This window comes from Ruditapes philippinarum, unplaced genomic scaffold, assembly GCF_026571515.1.
Source record: "Ruditapes philippinarum isolate M1 unplaced genomic scaffold, ASM2657151v2 ctg8401_1_1_1_1, whole genome shotgun sequence".
NCBI classification, from domain to species: Eukaryota; Metazoa; Mollusca; class Bivalvia; order Venerida; family Veneridae; genus Ruditapes; species Ruditapes philippinarum.
Genome location: NW_026862730.1, coordinates 158512 through 174869, shown reverse-complemented (window position 1 = coordinate 174869; position 16358 = coordinate 158512). Strand labels below are relative to the sequence as shown.

General features: G+C 31.8%; 2 protein-coding genes across 2 annotated transcripts in view; one reads left to right on the top strand and one right to left on the bottom strand.

Moving 5' to 3' along the window:
* Window positions 1–1376: 1376 nt before the first annotated feature.
* On the bottom strand, window positions 1377–2780 carry LOC132720017 (uncharacterized). Its single transcript, XM_060703993.1, has 3 exons — window positions 2601–2780; window positions 1986–2114; window positions 1377–1555 (listed from the first exon to the last, which is right to left on the bottom strand). Exons 1-3 carry the CDS (start codon window positions 2713–2715, stop codon window positions 1377–1379), a joined length of 423 nt encoding a protein of 140 aa, XP_060559976.1. The 5' UTR covers window positions 2716–2780.
* A 113-nt stretch (window positions 2781–2893) lies between these two features.
* The window catches only part of LOC132720016 (RNA-binding protein RO60-like), a 29591-nt gene continuing 16126 nt past the window's right edge, over window positions 2894–16358 (top strand). Inside the window, exons 1-4 of the mRNA XM_060703992.1 lie at window positions 2894–3088; window positions 5261–5403; window positions 5605–5850; window positions 6241–6283. Coding sequence (XP_060559975.1) covers window positions 2909–3088; window positions 5261–5403; window positions 5605–5850; window positions 6241–6283 — 612 coding nt within the window. The 5' untranslated portion in view covers window positions 2894–2908. The remainder of the gene's footprint in view (window positions 3089–5260; window positions 5404–5604; window positions 5851–6240; window positions 6284–16358) is intronic.

Sequence of the window (16358 nt, the reverse complement as noted above, 5' to 3'; positions counted from 1 at the left end):
ATTTGTATATTATGACTTGTAATTATTTGATTTTATTCTAAGTTCAAAACCATGTCAAAAATATGAGTGGTATGTATAAATAAACTTCAAATCGTGATAATAATTGTTTGTTGAATTTGTTTCTAGATTGTGTTAGATACCAGGTTATTTTTGAAGAAGTTTATGGAGTTAAATGTCTAGAAATGTGTTTGCCATTTTCTTTGTTCAACAAATATTGATATATATTGCCAGTCTGACAATTCATGTAGCTTTTTACCCAGGAGGGTGCAGTTGTGTATCTTTAACAGGTTTTTACGGGGTTGGGTGTAATTTTACAAGGGCTGATTTTTATTGGGTTGTAAGTTTACAGGTTTTAATTGGGGGGGGGGGGGTGGGTGGCAGGGGCAGAGGGGGTCTTTTTGATGTTAGGTCACACAATTTTGACAAGGGGTAATGCTTATTTAAGAGGGGTTTTGCATTTTAGTAGTATTCCAGGGTGTCATCAGAAAATTTTTTCAACTCCCTTCAAAAAAAAAAAAAAAAAAAATAGAACTTAATATAGAGACCTAGTAGCCAAATCTAAGAGAGGAGTTGGGATTGGGGGTCATGACCCAATTCTTCTGCCACTCTGGATCTCTGCATGTTTTGTATATAAAATTGTATCATATACAGTGTATGTACATTGTAGTCTCAGCTTATTGCAGTAAAGCGTTAACTCCTATTAAACTTAAAAGTAGTTAATCCATTACTGTACTAAAGTGGTGAATTATTAAATACTTAAAACTCCCCTTCCCTAGTCCCCTAAATTAAAAGGAAGAGAAAAACAACAAAATTTAAAGGTTATGTTTAATTTATCATTATTTATTTTCATATAACATAATGAAATAACAAGAACACATATTCATCACATGAATTCAATACAAAACAATAAGGACAAAAAGTGAAGATTCAGATGAATCTATGACCAGCTATCACACATGAAATAAATTAACAAAATGGACGGTAAAACACAAAATTATCTTGCTTTTACACTGATGACACCAGATTCACACTTTTGTAAATGCTTTCAGAAGTATTAGCAGTTTAACACATTCTCTAAAAATGAATTGTTGTTATACAGTATATATACAATGGTGTGGATGCATTTAATTGCAAAGTCCACCTATGATCTGTGCCCGGCTCCTTGGTCAACTTCTATATCAATAGCAGAATCCTGTGTTGCCGGCCTCTTGTTGGAAGTCGCAGTAATACAGTCATCTTGCTGCACTAGCTGATAACCTGTTTGTCCACCAGCGGCTGCGGGTTGATAGTTATTTGCCGGGAATGGAGGGTTAGATGAAGTTTCTCCGGTCTCTTGGGATCCCGGGGTTTAAACCTTTTTTCACAGAGTTTGTTTTTCAACCTAAAAGATCAGTTGTCAAACTTTTTTCCCCAAAAGCATTTAAAATGAGACATCCCACTATAACGGGGCCCAAGCTATCCCTAGGAAAGAAAAAGATTGGGTCCTGAATGTCTTGAATATATTCCTGGAAGCTTTTTGTAGGTGGAAATGTTACTCTTTGTTGTGGAACGTAGACTGAAAATATAATAATGGTATATTGTTTTAATTTAATGTTTAACTAGCTCTAAACCCTGACAAACAACAATAGAAGAAAGAAAAAAAAGGAAAATCTAAGCAAATAGCAAATCTGAATTGTGCCATGCCAAGTCAACCAATAGACACAAAACTGAGGTGATCATAAGCTAGAAATATTAGGATAATCACTGATCAGGGGAAGTAACCGCTGCGAGGAGTTTGGGTAACATCTTAAAGCAGTCACCTCCCCTTTATTATTATTTTTTGTATGTATAATTAGCCTATTGGAAATAACCGCTGACTAGTATAAATCGAAACCGAAAATAGATAATCTTTCCGTGTTTTTCATATTCTGGATAAATATATTTATTAGATATTTCATTTAAGTTATTTTCAAGAAAGTTTGTTCAATAGGGAAAAGGTAACATACGTTTACACTTTTGACCACAAGTATATTCATATAAGGATGGAATGTCGCATCTGTCGGAACACGATTCGTTCTTTCCTGTTGCCGAGTTGTAAAAATAATCCAGTCCTTCAATATGAGTTTCTGTTCTTCCTGTAAAAGAATCAGAGTGAAAACGCTTAAATTATATAATTATAATAGCACCAGTCATATATATAATCCAGCCCAGCCCGATCTCAAAGAATAAATATGACTTCGACTTCGCGGAACCAGCAAAGCCCTTTTAATATAATTGACCTAGTTGAAATCTTAAATATATCACACTTTCCTGTACACGGGAAACAAAAAAAAAACTGCTTACAGTTTTTCATTTAATCCTTTTAAATATGAATATATGAATTAAAAAAATAACGGGTCACAACCTCTAGAAAATGCATACAGGTGTAGGCATAATATATTTCAACTTGAGTCCCATATGCAGGTGCAGTCAACCAGATGAAAATTTTTTTAAGTGTTTTCTGGGACAAAAATAGTCGAAATATATTGACGTGCCAAAGCTTGATTCTGAGATATTTTCGTGAAAAGAGACGAAAATTTCGAAAAAAAAAATCTTGATCTAGTAAAAAGAAATAGGCTCACCGTCTTTGTCATTCGTTCCTCCAGCTAATACTGTTAAGATATAAAAGTGACACACAATAGCAAAATACATGTTCAACAATAAGGGAACCTCTGTGCAGAGTCTACTAATTCTCATACGGCATGCTTTTAAGGGAGTAACTATAAAACGGGTTTACAAACTTCATTTAAATAGTAGCATACATGTAGCTGTGTCTATATTTAACTTGTCTCGCTGCTCAGACGCATATTGCGGAAATACCAGTTAGCTATTTATAACTTAAATACGCGTTATTTTTGCATTTGCTAAAAATAGGAATGGCAATTCCCATATGTTACCTAAAATAGATTTTTGCTTTTTGAAACTAAGTGAACACATAACTATTTCATTTCTTAGACTATCTGTGAAACGCAGAAGGTCCGTTACAGAAATAAAATGGGCTCAACCAACTGGAGACACGATTCCACAGTCAACCCCGTTGTATATTTCAAAGTCGGGAAAAAATGCGATGGTAAGATATTAATTTACTACATTTATTTTTTCCATTTCAAACATTTTTGATAGACAGTATATCTAGTATTAATACATAAATTTCATTTTCTTTCTTTTACTTTATTATAGAGCTGTATATCTTTTTTTGTATATAAATTAAAGTTTAAAACGGAGACTATTATGTTATGACTTTCCAGCTGTTACTGTTAGATAATTGGAGGACTGTCATGTACTAGTCTCAATATTTCGACGGCAAGACAGACCGATTTTATAATCTGAAATTTCATAGATGTCTGTCTTTACGACAGGGCGACCATCGTCTATATCAAAAAAGCCCTAAAGCGCCACAATTTGTTGGGGGCTAGTCATGTACATAATTTCAGTCAGGAGTCATGAGCTATGAGTGGGGTCCCTGGAGTCTGGACCCACCTGAACACACCTGAGCTAGTAAGACTTAGGAGTATTTATTGTAAATCTGATGCATGTACATGTATTTACATCAAATATCTATAAAAGGAAAAACATTTTTACAGTATTTTTAGCTATTTGTAGATTTAATTCCATGTATTGTATATTGAGTCACAATATATATGACTGTGTTAACTATATAATCTTTGACACATTTTTTTGTCCCACTTTATATACTGTAATTGATAATAGCTTTTGAAATTTTTTTAAGAGCCCCTCTTTAAACCACAAAACAGTTCTGTGTGGGTCGAGGGTTTGCTTTTGTACATTGAGCTTCTAACTTTAAAATGTATTAAAATAAATTGTTTCCCTAAGAACATTAAAAGAGATTAGCACAATATGAAAACAAATTGTGAATAACCATTTAATAATAACCAAATAAAAAATCTTTATTAAAAAAAACAAACAAACAAAAAATTTAGCTTTATCTGATATTGAAGATCAGGGTGTGGAAATTAGGTTTTTAAGGGTAAGCGGTTTGAACTCTCTTTGAAAGGAAAAAATGGTTAAGCCTCAGAATCAAATAAAATAATTTTTTTTCTTTAGAAAGGGCAAACATGAATTTCATAACTTTTAAATAATAGTTTTTTTTAAAGCATGTTAATTAAAAAAATTATATATCCCAAACTGTGATTTTATCGCTTAATAACATCACTGTTTGGAGTTCGGATGGGCGAGGAATTATATCACGAGGGGCGTAAGCCGAGTGATATAATGATGCGCATCCGAACGACAAACAGTGATGTTATCCAGCGATAAAATCACCGATTTGGATATATTTATTTCAATTCTAACACGACATAAACAAATAAATGCTGCCGTACCTGCTATTAAAGCAAAATTGCGCCTGATTTGTTTCCGTACTTTTTTTAGCGCGTCGGATTTTATAGTGGTTACGTCACATGTATAAATGATTACGTCACATGTCTAAATATAGAACGTCAAACAGTGACTCTATTGCGCATAATAACACACACTTTCGGTTTCTTTCTATGTTTCAATTAGGGAAAAATGCGGGTCGTGTTAGAATAGATGCTTGTTACTTACAGCAAGTTTAAATGCTGATGGTGAAATAATTTATCTCGAAGAAGTAAAATGTTAAACAATTTATGTATTTTGACTTCCATACAAAATACTAAATCACTATAATTGTTACTAATGGCCAAAAAGCAACAGAAGAAATGACAGCTTTTGAGAAATGGAAATAAGAGCATATCTGGAGCATAATGAGATTTTAAGCCATCTGAGTTTGAAATTTCATGACTGGTTATAATCTAAAGGCCAAATATCAGATCTCAGACTGGCGGGAAACCAAAACTACTCCACTTTAATTTAAGTCTTTACTATTGAAATAACCAATTCAGTTTATACTAACAATAATAATACTGCATGTATGTAAAGGTTGCTTTTCATTGGAAAAATCACAGGGTTTTTTAGCCGCTTATATAGCTTTTATATAGCATGGCTCAGCAGCTGTCAATTTATGAAGAAATCTCACTTTTTTTCTCTGGAAACTTAAGTTTGCTGTATCATAAATTGGTGACAGGTTACTGTACATGTATATTTCCATGTTTTTTTTTTCAATATAACCCTCACTGGCTTGGATTATATTTCCAAACAACTGTATATATATTACTAAAGGCCATATATGTAACCTGTCAAAAATCTTTATATCTAATATAATACTGAATCATACTTATTTGTATTTGTTTGTAAATGCCAGGTACAGAACAACATGGGTGGGTATGTCTTTAAGCTGAATGACTCAAAGAGGCTATTGAGGTTCATCATAATGGGATCAGAAGGTGGAAGTTACTATGTGAAGGAGAAGGAATTACAGAGGGAGAATGTCACCTGTATTGATAGGTAATTATTATGTTTTATAATATGAAGTTTCATTTTTTTAATGGGTTATTGGTAATTGGTTAAGGTTCATATAAAGTTTCATTTTTTAATGGGTTATTGGTCATTGGTTAAGGTTCATATGAAGTTTCAATTTCTTTTTGTAATGGCGTTATTGGTCATTGGTTAAGGTTCATACAAAGTTTTCAATTTTTTTTTGTGCAGATTAATTGGTGCCGGGGCAGGGAGTGCAGGTCGTCCAGCAAATCAAAGAAATCAGTGTCAACAGACGCAATGTGAAGCAGAACGCTTTATTGCTTGCATACGCAATTTGTGCCAGAATGTAACGACAAGGACACAAAGAAAGCTGCGTACGCCCCTTCTGTCTGAGATATGCAGAATTCCAACTCATCTCTTTATGTTTATTAAAGTACTGCGAACAAGAGAGCAAAGGGGAGGCAGAAGAATCTGGTAGGCCATTATTTAGTTACAAAAAAATTGGGGCCTCTGTGATAGAGTTTTTTACAGTTGTTTTACTTGCAATCACTTTGTTGTTTTAAATCCCAATAAGGGGACTTTTCATGTAAAATAACAATGCTGCAGGAATATGAAAGTATGTAGAACTCTGGTGCCTAAGATTTTAGGTTGACCAACTTTTAAATGTAATATGCCATTATCACTTTACGCCTGGTTTCTTTTGTTAGAAACTGCTTATATTATGCCATCTATTTATAAAAAGAATATCAGAAGGAATTTAATAGTAACTTTTAGTAATAACCTGAATATATTTCATTGACTGTTTAAATTTTTCTTTGAAATATTAGAAAAAACAACAAAATTTTGTATGATATTGAATTATAGGCACTGGATGGGGCCGAGCACACAAGCGGGCTGTCAGCAAATGGTACACAAGCTTTGAAAAAAGACCCTGAAAAACTTGCAAGACTTGTCACAAAATTCAAGGAACCGTGAAAAGCTGGTTTCATAAAGATGTGGTGCGTTTGGCGTCACACAAGTACAAGTGACAAAGCTGTGGGATTTATTCTCAGGTATATCTCAAGATTTCAGACAAACATATTAAATTTCAAGGAAATGTTAATATTAAAATAACAATTTCATTGAAAATGCCCCCCAATTGGCCAAAAAATTGCCAGGTAATTTTGCTACATCATTTTTAGTGACACAGTCTTTAGAATATACATTGGTATATAATCAATTCAGAAAGGAAAAATTTTTTTAAAATTTCTAAAGCTTTTCAAAAAGTTAACAGATGTGTTCTATTATCGGAAAAAAGCTGTATACCCTGAATAAGGAAAAGGGAAATTAATTTAAAAAATTGAATCGTTTAAAAAATAGAAATATCCCCTAAATGTGATTTAAAACCCCCAAGGCTGTTTGGAAATTGGGGTTTTTCTGTAACAAAAATTTTTCTTTTTAAAAGAAATTTAAAAATGAGGTTTTTTGGGTTTTTGGGCAATTTAAAAATAGTTGTTTGGGTTTTGATATTGCATTTTTCCCTTTTAATGTGGTTGGGCCCTTATGAATTTTATTGAATTACTTTTGTAATTTAAATCCAGAAAAACAAAGGAAAAAGGAAAAAAAGGGGGAATAACTCTATAAAAACTGAAAATGGAGTTATTGTTCTTGTGCACTTGCCACTTTCCTCTTTTTGTGCTTGACCATTGTATGAAGTTGTTTGAATTTCAACCAGTACGTTTTAAGTTATGCTCCAGACAGGAAAAGTATCAAAGGGCAGTAACTCTGTATTTTGTCAAAATGGAGTTATGGCTTCTTTATTGACACTGCACTTCCTTTTAATGTCCTTGCAAACTGTATGAAGTTGTATTGAATTCCAAACAGTTAGTTTTCAAGTTATGCTCTGGACAAGGAAAAGTAACAAAGGGGCAATAACTCTGTAATTTGTCAAGATAGAGTTATGGTTCTTGTGCAGTGCAACTTCCTCTCAATGTGTTTGACCATTGTATGAAAGTTATATTGAATTCCAACCATTAGTCTTCAAAGTTATGCTCCGGACAAAAAAAAGCAATGGAAAAGTAACAAAAAGGGCAGTAACTCTGTAATTAGTCAAGATGGAGTTATTGTTCTTGTGCACTGCACTTCCTCTTAAGGTTCATTGACCATTGTATGAAGTTATAATGAATTCCAAAAATTAGTCTTCAAGTTATACTCCGGACAAAGAAAGCAATGGAAAAGTAACAAAGGCAATAACTCTGTAATTACTTTAGATAGAGTTATGGTTCTTATGGCACTGCACTTCCCCTTACTGTGTTTGACAATTGTATGAAGTTGTTTTGGGAATTCCAACCAGTAATTTTCAAGTTTGCCCCGGACAAGGAAAGTAACAAAGGGCAGTAACTCTGTAATTAGTCAAGATAGAGTTATGGTTCTTGTGCACTGCACTTCCTCTCAATGTGCTTGACCATTGTATGTAGTTATATTGAATTCCAACCATTAGTCTTCAAGTTTATGGTCCGGACAAAAGAAAGCAATGGAAAAAGGTAACAAAGAGCAATAACTCTGTTTAATTACTTTAGTAGAGTTATGGTTCTTGTTGCACTGCACTTCCCCCTTATTGTGTTTGACCTTGTATGAAGTTGGTTTTTGAAATTCCAAACCAGTAGTGTTCAAGTTATTGCCCCCGGACAAGGAAAAGTAACAAAAGGGGCAGTAACTCTGTAAATTGTCAAGATAGGGTTATGGTTTCTTTGCACTGCAACTTCCTCTTCCAAATGGCTTGACCCAATGTTATGTGTTATATTGGGAATTCCCAACCATTAGTTCTTCAAGTTTAGGTCCCGGACAAAAGAAAGCAATGGAAAAGTAACAAAGCGGCTATAACTCTGTTTAATTACTTTGATAGAGTTATGGTTCTTTGTGCACTGCAACTTCCCCCTTTTGTGTTTGCAATTGTATGAAGTTGTTTTTTTTCCAACCTTTTGGTTTTTCAAATTTTGGTTCCCGGACAAAGGAAAACAAAGGGCGTCTGGAAAACCCAAAAAACCGATCGACCAACCGACCACCGGGTGATTTCCCATATTTCCCCCCCAAACTTTTGTTTTTTGGGGGGTAAAAAACCTGGGGATTTTTTTACAAATTTTTGAACCCTAAGTAGTCTCAAAAATGTCAAGTATATGGGCCCTTTTGGCGTGATTTTCATTTTAACTCATTTTCATAACAAAAAGGCCCGGAAAGGGAAAGAAAAGTATCTTTAAAATAACTGGAGATGGCGAGGAACCCGGAAAAACCCCAAATTAGTACGGGCCCGATAGAAGTGTTTTACAGGGTAAAATTTTCCCGATGGGGAAGGAACTTTGTTACCTTTTCAAAGGGGCCTAAATTACATGGGGCAGTTGTAACTCCCGGGCTTCTCAAGAGTAAAGAAGTATGGATCGCACTTGTTATACCGACATGCCGTATCGGGCCACCATTCGTAAACCTCGGCCGGGATGACTAAGGATGGATGTTTGGCAGAAAAAGCGAGGACGAAAACAGAATGGTTTGGTATTTTTTTTGCGTAAAATTATTCAAGAGATATGGCTCATTTTAATTGTTGGAAATTATGGCATGTTATAATGATAAGATTTGTCAAAATTTGATTTTTAAATTTTGGTGTAAAAATTTTTTAGAGGTTTACTTTAATTTTTGGGAATTTTCCCGGCTTTCTTATAACAATAAATATGTTATATATGTGCTCCTATGTTAATTTGGAGTAATGTCTTTAACATGCATTGCCTGTAAATGTTGTACCTGTAAGTCACAAAAACGATTAATATTTTGATTTTAAAAAAATTACTGAGTGATTTATTACAGCTTTTTTAAATAGGTTGGGCAGGAAAATATTTGGGGGAAAAAAAGTACCCGTATTTTTTTCCCTTTTTAGGGGGTTCAGATTTTTTAAATTTAAAAAAAAAAAGTTAAAAAATGTTTGGTCCGATTTAAAAATCGCAAGTCCCTTTTAAAATTTTGAAGGGGGGACATATTTTTTTTAGCAAAAACCCCTTTTTTAAAAATTTGTTTGTATTTTAGGTTTTAGATAAGTAGTCGTCAACATTTCCGAAAAATCCCATGGAAAAGGGCGATTTAAGTGAAAAAATTTATTTGGAAATCGCAAAGTTCCCCAGGAAGGTCAGAGGGGGCAAAAAAAAGAGGAGGGAAAGTGCTCCCCCCCTTTAAAAACCTTCTGGCCCTTTTTTAATACAAAAAGGGGTTTGGGAAAAATTGGCCATGTTATGAAAACCAAATTTAATGCGTTTGGACCAGCAACGATTTAAAAGTAAAAATTTTTTTAAAGAGAACAGCGAAAGTTAATATACACTTGCAAAAGCACTAAGAAGTCCACTAAATTACCCAAAAAGTTGCGTAAAAATACTGGCAAAAGTACCCCTTATAGTCCACACAGTAAAAATATGGTGAATTCAATTACTCAAAGTCGTTCATTATCTACAAAAACAGTAATTTATTACTTGGAAATCTTTGATACTTTTTATTAAAATTTTAGGATAATTTTTTTTTTTTTTTGATTTTCTTGTTTTTTTTATCTGTTAGCATTGCAGCTTTAAAAGAAGTGAATAATAAAATTTAAATGCCTTTATTGTAAAATTTTTAGAAAAAATTATGATGAAAGTTCCACTTAAACCTGGGAACAATTTTTCCTTTTTAGCGATCGGTCCAGCTCTAAAGTATTTCTTCCCCTTTGTTCTGTTTCTGTTTTCTAAATTATCTTTTTCCTTTTTTAAATTATTCAAAGGACATGGCGGACAAAGGGGAGGGTGTCATGGCGACACCAACCAAAAAAATTATTGAAGCCCTTTGGACCAGGCATTCTTATCAGGCGTTTGATGCTGTCGAGCCTACCAGGGGAAGAAGTACTTTACTGGCCTGGACGTTCAGTGGGTCCATGTCACACCAGTGCTTTTGGAGGCTCGTAATTAAGCCTTTTAAATCCACTACATCACTGTTGTTACTGTACATTGAATTGAAAATTGAATTATAAGACACGGATATAATATACTCTGTAATGAAGATTATATTAGAATTTACTTTGTAAATTAATTACATATGATTACCAATTACTTAGAAATTGAGATATTTGAGTCAATTCACTTTTGTAAATTTATTACACATTAGATACAATTACCCTGTAATAGAAGATATATGTGTCAATTACTCTGTAATTATTTACACATAGATACAATTACTTTTTAATAGAAGATATATGTGTCAATTACTCTGTAATTATTTACACATAGATACAATTACTTTTTAATAGAAGATATATGTGTCAATTACTCTGTAATTAATTACACAAAGATGCAATTACTCTGTAATGGAAGGTATTTTGCTGTAACCATAACTCAGTCAAGTCGTCTTGTGACTGAAATAATGCACAGAGATTATCTGCAATCTTTGTCCAACAGTGATTTATGCCAAAAATGAATCCAATATACTGTACATACTTACAAGACCGCCCTGGCCCTATATGACCAAAGGGTTGTCACTGGGGATTTTTTTGTAGGCACGAATATAAGAACAGTTGTATTTTTACCTGATATGTGAAATACTTGTGATATCGGTTGTTATGACTTTAAACCTTTTTCATTTTTGTGAAAAAACCAAAATTAAATTGAAAAAAAGGAAAAGGACTTGGTGAAACTAATTAAATAAAAATGTTTATTGATGGCTATTATTGAAACATACATTGGTGCCAACAGCAAGCCGCAGGCATGATTGATGGTCGTTAAGAAAGAGGGAACAGTGCTATCAAAAGGTATTTTTTTTTATTTTTGTTTTTGATTCTTTAATACATTAAATTTCATTTGTATGTTTGTGTGGGGCTTATTTTGAAAGGTGAGTTGGGAACTTACAGGGTGTCATTTAGCGTCTTAAATTATAATACTACACACAGTTGTGATTAGATGCTTGTTCCCAGTGTTTCATGTAGTTTTAAAAGTCCTTTCTTATCTTTCGTGACATAAAAAGATGTTAAAATAACTTTAACCTTATTTTGTAAATTTAACAGTAAAGATTTTGTTAAAAGGTTCTTTTAAAATAAATTGTATTTGAAATTTCAGTTTTATTATAAAAGGGGCTTTTTTTCTTAATTTGGGATTTTCTTTCCCTTTTACAATTTATACTGTTTCGTAAATGTTTTTTTAAAAAAATGAAAATTTTTTCTTGTGTTTTTTGCATTTTACTGGTCTAAATTTTAATGGTTTTTGCCCAAATAAAATTTTCTTCTTGCGATGCAAAATTTAAACTGTCGTGTATAAAAAAAATTTTATACTGTTTTCAAAGTAGGAATTAAAAAATTTTTGTTGATGGTTAATTCTATAAAAGATTTTCCCTTTTTTTTTTTTACCTTTTTTGAAATTTTTTTTATATTTTTGTTAAATTTTCATGTGTTTTTTATTTTTTTTTGCATTTGTTATCAAGTAATAAAAAAGATATTTCTCTAAACAAATTTTTTGTTTAAATCAATTTTTTAAAAATTTTTTACATAATTTTTTTTTTTATGCAAATTTTTGTGGCAGTTTATGTTTTAAAATTTGTTGATAAAAAAAATGAGATTTTTAATTTCTTTTTGACCCTTTAAAGCTTTGATAGTACTAAAAGGGGGCTTTTGTTGGGGTTTTTGTAAATGAAAAATTTCCGGGTTTTTTCGGGGTGCCCTTTGGGGCAGGTCCCGCAAAAAAAAGGAAACCAAAACCAAAGGGGGGTCGGGGCTTTTGCCCAAACCGTTTTTCCAACAAGTAAAAGCATTTATTGTTTTTTGTGTATACAGACAAAGAAATTGGGAAGTGATCATTAAAAAGCTTTTAAAAGGGCCTTTTTGCCCCCAGAAACCCAAAAAGGGGAATTTTTTTTCCCTTTTATTAAAAAAAAGTGGATTCCCCCCCAAAACCTTTCAAGGTGCGGATGTGGGATTGTAATTTTCAGCAAGTCATTTTTCTATTAGTTTTGTAAAATTTAGATTTTTGATTTTGGGTTTTATGTTTTTTTTTTACCCGTTATATGCCTAATTTTTTGTTATATTTCAACCCCCAAGGGTTATATAGGAAAAAAGGTTTTCCCGAATTTTATATAATTGATATTCATCGTTTCCTTTTTTGTTTGTAGGTTTGGGAAGGTTCCCCCCTTTTGAAACTCTTTGGGCCGTCAGGGGCGTTGTCGGGGACCCAAGCGAAAATAATTGTTGTGGCTGTGCTCCAAAGAGTTTCTATTGCCCACCCCAAAATGCCCAAAATGTTGGAAATTTTGGGGTTTTTATCTGCTGCACAAGGCTTTTTGGGAGAGTTTGAATGGACGCTTAAGTAAAATTATGGGGAAATACAAAAACCCTTTCCAAAACATTTAAAACTGGACAAACAACTTTTAAGAAAATAAACTAAAAAACAGGGAAAAAAACCCATAAAAATTAAAATCGCCAAGAAAAAATTTTATTTAGAAAGATGAAATTTAAAAACACGCAATTTTGGGGCCCATTTGTTATATTAATAATTTTTTTTGATCTAAATAAAAATATGTAAAATGAAAAATGAAAACCTTTTAAATACAAACATGTTAAAAAGGGTTTATGCCCTTAACTAAAAAAACTATAGTTTTACTTGCATAACATTTTTTTGTGGGGTACATAGGCTGTTTGGTAAATTAAAAAATGTTAAAAAAGGGGGTTTTTTTTATTTTTAAGGGGTTCCTATTAAAAAACGTTTGTTTTTTGTCAATGTTTTTATTTTCCTTAAAACATGTAAATATATTTTTTGAACTTATATTGTTTTAATGTTATTCCTTAAAATTTTCATGGCATTTTATTCATGTGTTTTAATACTTGAATCATTTGTTTAATTTAAAGCATTATGATAACCACGTGTGTCTATGAAATTTTTTGAAGGCCATATTATCCCAAATATTATTTTGATCTCCCAAAAAAGTAGTTTTTATGAATCATTGGGATTTCTTATTTTTGTTTTCTTATTGAACATTTTTTAATTGATTCTTAAAAAAGCCCATCTATCCAAGATTCCATTTATATTTCAAAGCTTTTTTTTTAGACAAGTATGATTTCCAAAAACATTATTATTGGACATTTTTAACCTGAACCACCCCTTTCTTTTGTATAATTAGTGAAAGTTTTTTTATGGTGTTTGTTTTAAAAAAAAATTTGAAGACTAATAATCACATTTTTTGACAAATAATTTCATGTTAAGGGCTGTGTTATTCCCTTGTGATAGGGCCTTTAATTTCATGATTTTAATGTATGTTGTAATAATTTTACATTGTTTTTGGGGTTTTCTAAATAGGTTTCATTATTTTTTGTTTTCTGATTTGTTTTCTGAATATTTTACACATCGTTTTTTTTTTATAAAGATTCTTTTTCATTTGGTCTTTTTTTTTTCTAAAATTTAAAGAATGTGTTTGCCGTTTAATGCACATGTCAGTTTTAAAATTACTTTTGGTTAGTTGAAAACCAGGATATCTTTCTTTTATTTAAAAATTTTGGTTTTGAAATAAATCGTTTTTTATTACTGGAGAACAATGGTGGGCTGTTTTTTTTTTCTTCCCACTAAACCTTTGTGTTTGATAACTTTATTAAAATTAAGTTGTCTAATTATTTGTATTGAAAAAAAAGTTTATGACCTGAAATAAAATTTTTAAAAAAAAAACTTAAATTTTTTTTTTTAGGGGTTTTTGGGGGGGGAAAAAAAAAAGGGGCCCCCAAAGGGGAAAAAAAAGATCGGGGCCTTTTCAGCAAAAATTTTATTTAGAAAAAAACTTAATTTTAAAAATTTTAACTAAAAACCTTTTTTCGGATAAAATTTTTTGAAAATAACAAAAAAATTTTTTTCACCCAAAATTTTTGGATTTTTACTGATGTAAAGGGGATGTAAATTTTTCAAAAGTTTTGGTTTTAATAAAAAAAAACCCGATTTTAAAAGTTTTCCGGGGGAAATTTTAAAAAAAAAACCAAAACCCAAAATAATCGAAGTAAATAACAATAAAAACCTTATTTTTAATAAAAAGAAAAAAATTTGGGGTGTATTTTAAAAAAAGAAGAAAGTTATTTTTACGATAGGGTTTTAAAATAATTAAAATTTTCAGGGTACCCAAGGGTTTTTAGGGGATTTTTCCCCGAAGGGCAGGGTTTTTTTTTCTCCCAAAAAATATTTTCTGTTTCCAAAACCCATTTAAAAAAAATAGGAAAAAAATTTTGGGTTTTTGGTTTTTTTGGGAATTTTTTTTAAATTGCACCCCTTTCAAAAACAGGTAAAGGTTAAAAATAATTCACTCACCGTTATTAAAATTTTTTGGATTTTGAATTTGAAAAACATACTGTTTTAAAAAAAACTTGAGAGAAAATCACGAAAAGACATTTTTTTTCCCATTTTAAAAAATTTTAAAAAAATTTAAAATTTGCCAGAACAGGGAAAATTTTCAATGGAAATTTTTTTTTTGTAAAAATTTTTGTTTTTTTTTGAAAATTGCAAAATTTAATTCCCCTCATTTGCAAAACTTTCCAAATTTCAATGGGCTAGGGCCCTAAGGGGGGCCCTTAAATTAAATTTTTTAAAACCCGCCGTTTTATAAAAATGTTTTTTCCCGGCTTATTTTATATTGTTTTTAAATATTGCTTTTTTTTGTTTGTTTTTTTTGTTTTTTTTTTTAGCCCTTTTCCCCGTATTTCGTTTATATGGGCGGGAATTTCTAAAAATCGTTCCCGGAGGGGGTTCCCAGTTTCTAAAATCCCTTTCCCCCGCGTAAATTAAACCAAAACATCTCGGGGGTTGTACCCCCGCCAGAGAGGTAACCCCGATCGAAAATTATCGGGCTTAACCCCCCCCCGGGGGGCGGGATTTTTATATAAATCGTTTCCCACCTAGCTTTAAATTAAATTTTTTTTTAAAGGGAAATTTTTTTAAGCAACAAAAAGGTTTAAAAATGTTTTTAAAAGAACTGAAAAATAACCAAGTAAAGTCTTTTTTTTAAAAAAAACCAATAGTGTTCACCAAACTTATTTTGATTGGAAAAACCCGTTAATTGTTTTACTATTTATACAATCACGTAATGTTTATTTATATAGCTTATTAAGTTTCAGATGTGTTTTGTTAAAACAAAGAACGTTTTCATAAACTCTTTGCTATCTGTAACACAGAAGGTCTGCGAACAAAGGGTTATAAAATCCGGCATGCAGCGGAGGCATGGTAGAGCCACGTCCACCATGTTATTTAAGCAAAATTCGCTTTATAGCTCATTTCGTTAAAATTCCAGTTAGGTCAAAGCTAAAATTAAAGTGCATTTTAGGCGTGTTTTATTTTCGTTTGTTAAATTTATTAGTTGTTTGCGGTCCTTTGCGACTACAGGAACTTTTCGAACATACATGGGTCAACAAAACAATAGTGGATCTTTATGGCGGTTTTTAAATAAATTTCACCACTTTCGGTTTTTAGTTTGAAAAAAATAACTAAAGGTCGTTTTTACTTCAGAGACTCTTTGTTTTGGACCATATCTTGCTTGGATTATGCCCATGGATACAATAGCCCTACCCGTAGTACTATAAATGACATCCTGTAGTTGCACCTGTTTGATTAATCAGTTTCAGTTTTCATTAAACCAAAACTGGTTAAAATAAATAGTAAAAATATTGAATTTTGAGATATGTTTGTTTTGGGTCAGAAAAGGGGGAAAAGTCCATGACAAATACCGTTGACAATTGTTTTAATGCTGTCAGGAAACAAAAAACGGGTAAAACTCAAAGGGCAACCCTCTTGGATTTGGGGCCCAAAAGGACGGGGAACCCAAACATTTTTATTAAAAAGCCGGGTTTTTGCCGATTTTTTCATATATTAGTCTTTATAAATACATTTTATTTGGTTTCCCGGTATGATCTACCCCATACCAAAACATTTTTTTAAACCCCTATTTTTCATTAAAAAAAAAAAAAAAAATTGAATTTTAAAATTTTT

Excerpts from the sequence above, each read along its gene's own strand:
- LOC132720017 (XM_060703993.1), bottom strand. The coding sequence starts at position 2,715 with ATGAGAATTAGTAGACTCTGCACAGAGGTTCCCTTATTGTTGAACATG. Across the intron at positions 2,115-2,600 it reads AGGAACGAATGACAAAGACG|GAAGAACAGAAACTCATATT; the intron begins GTGAGCCTATTT and ends ATTCTTTTACAG. Across the intron at positions 1,556-1,985 it reads TTGTGGTCAAAAGTGTAAAC|TCTACGTTCCACAACAAAGA; the intron begins GTATGTTACCTT and ends TTATATTTTCAG.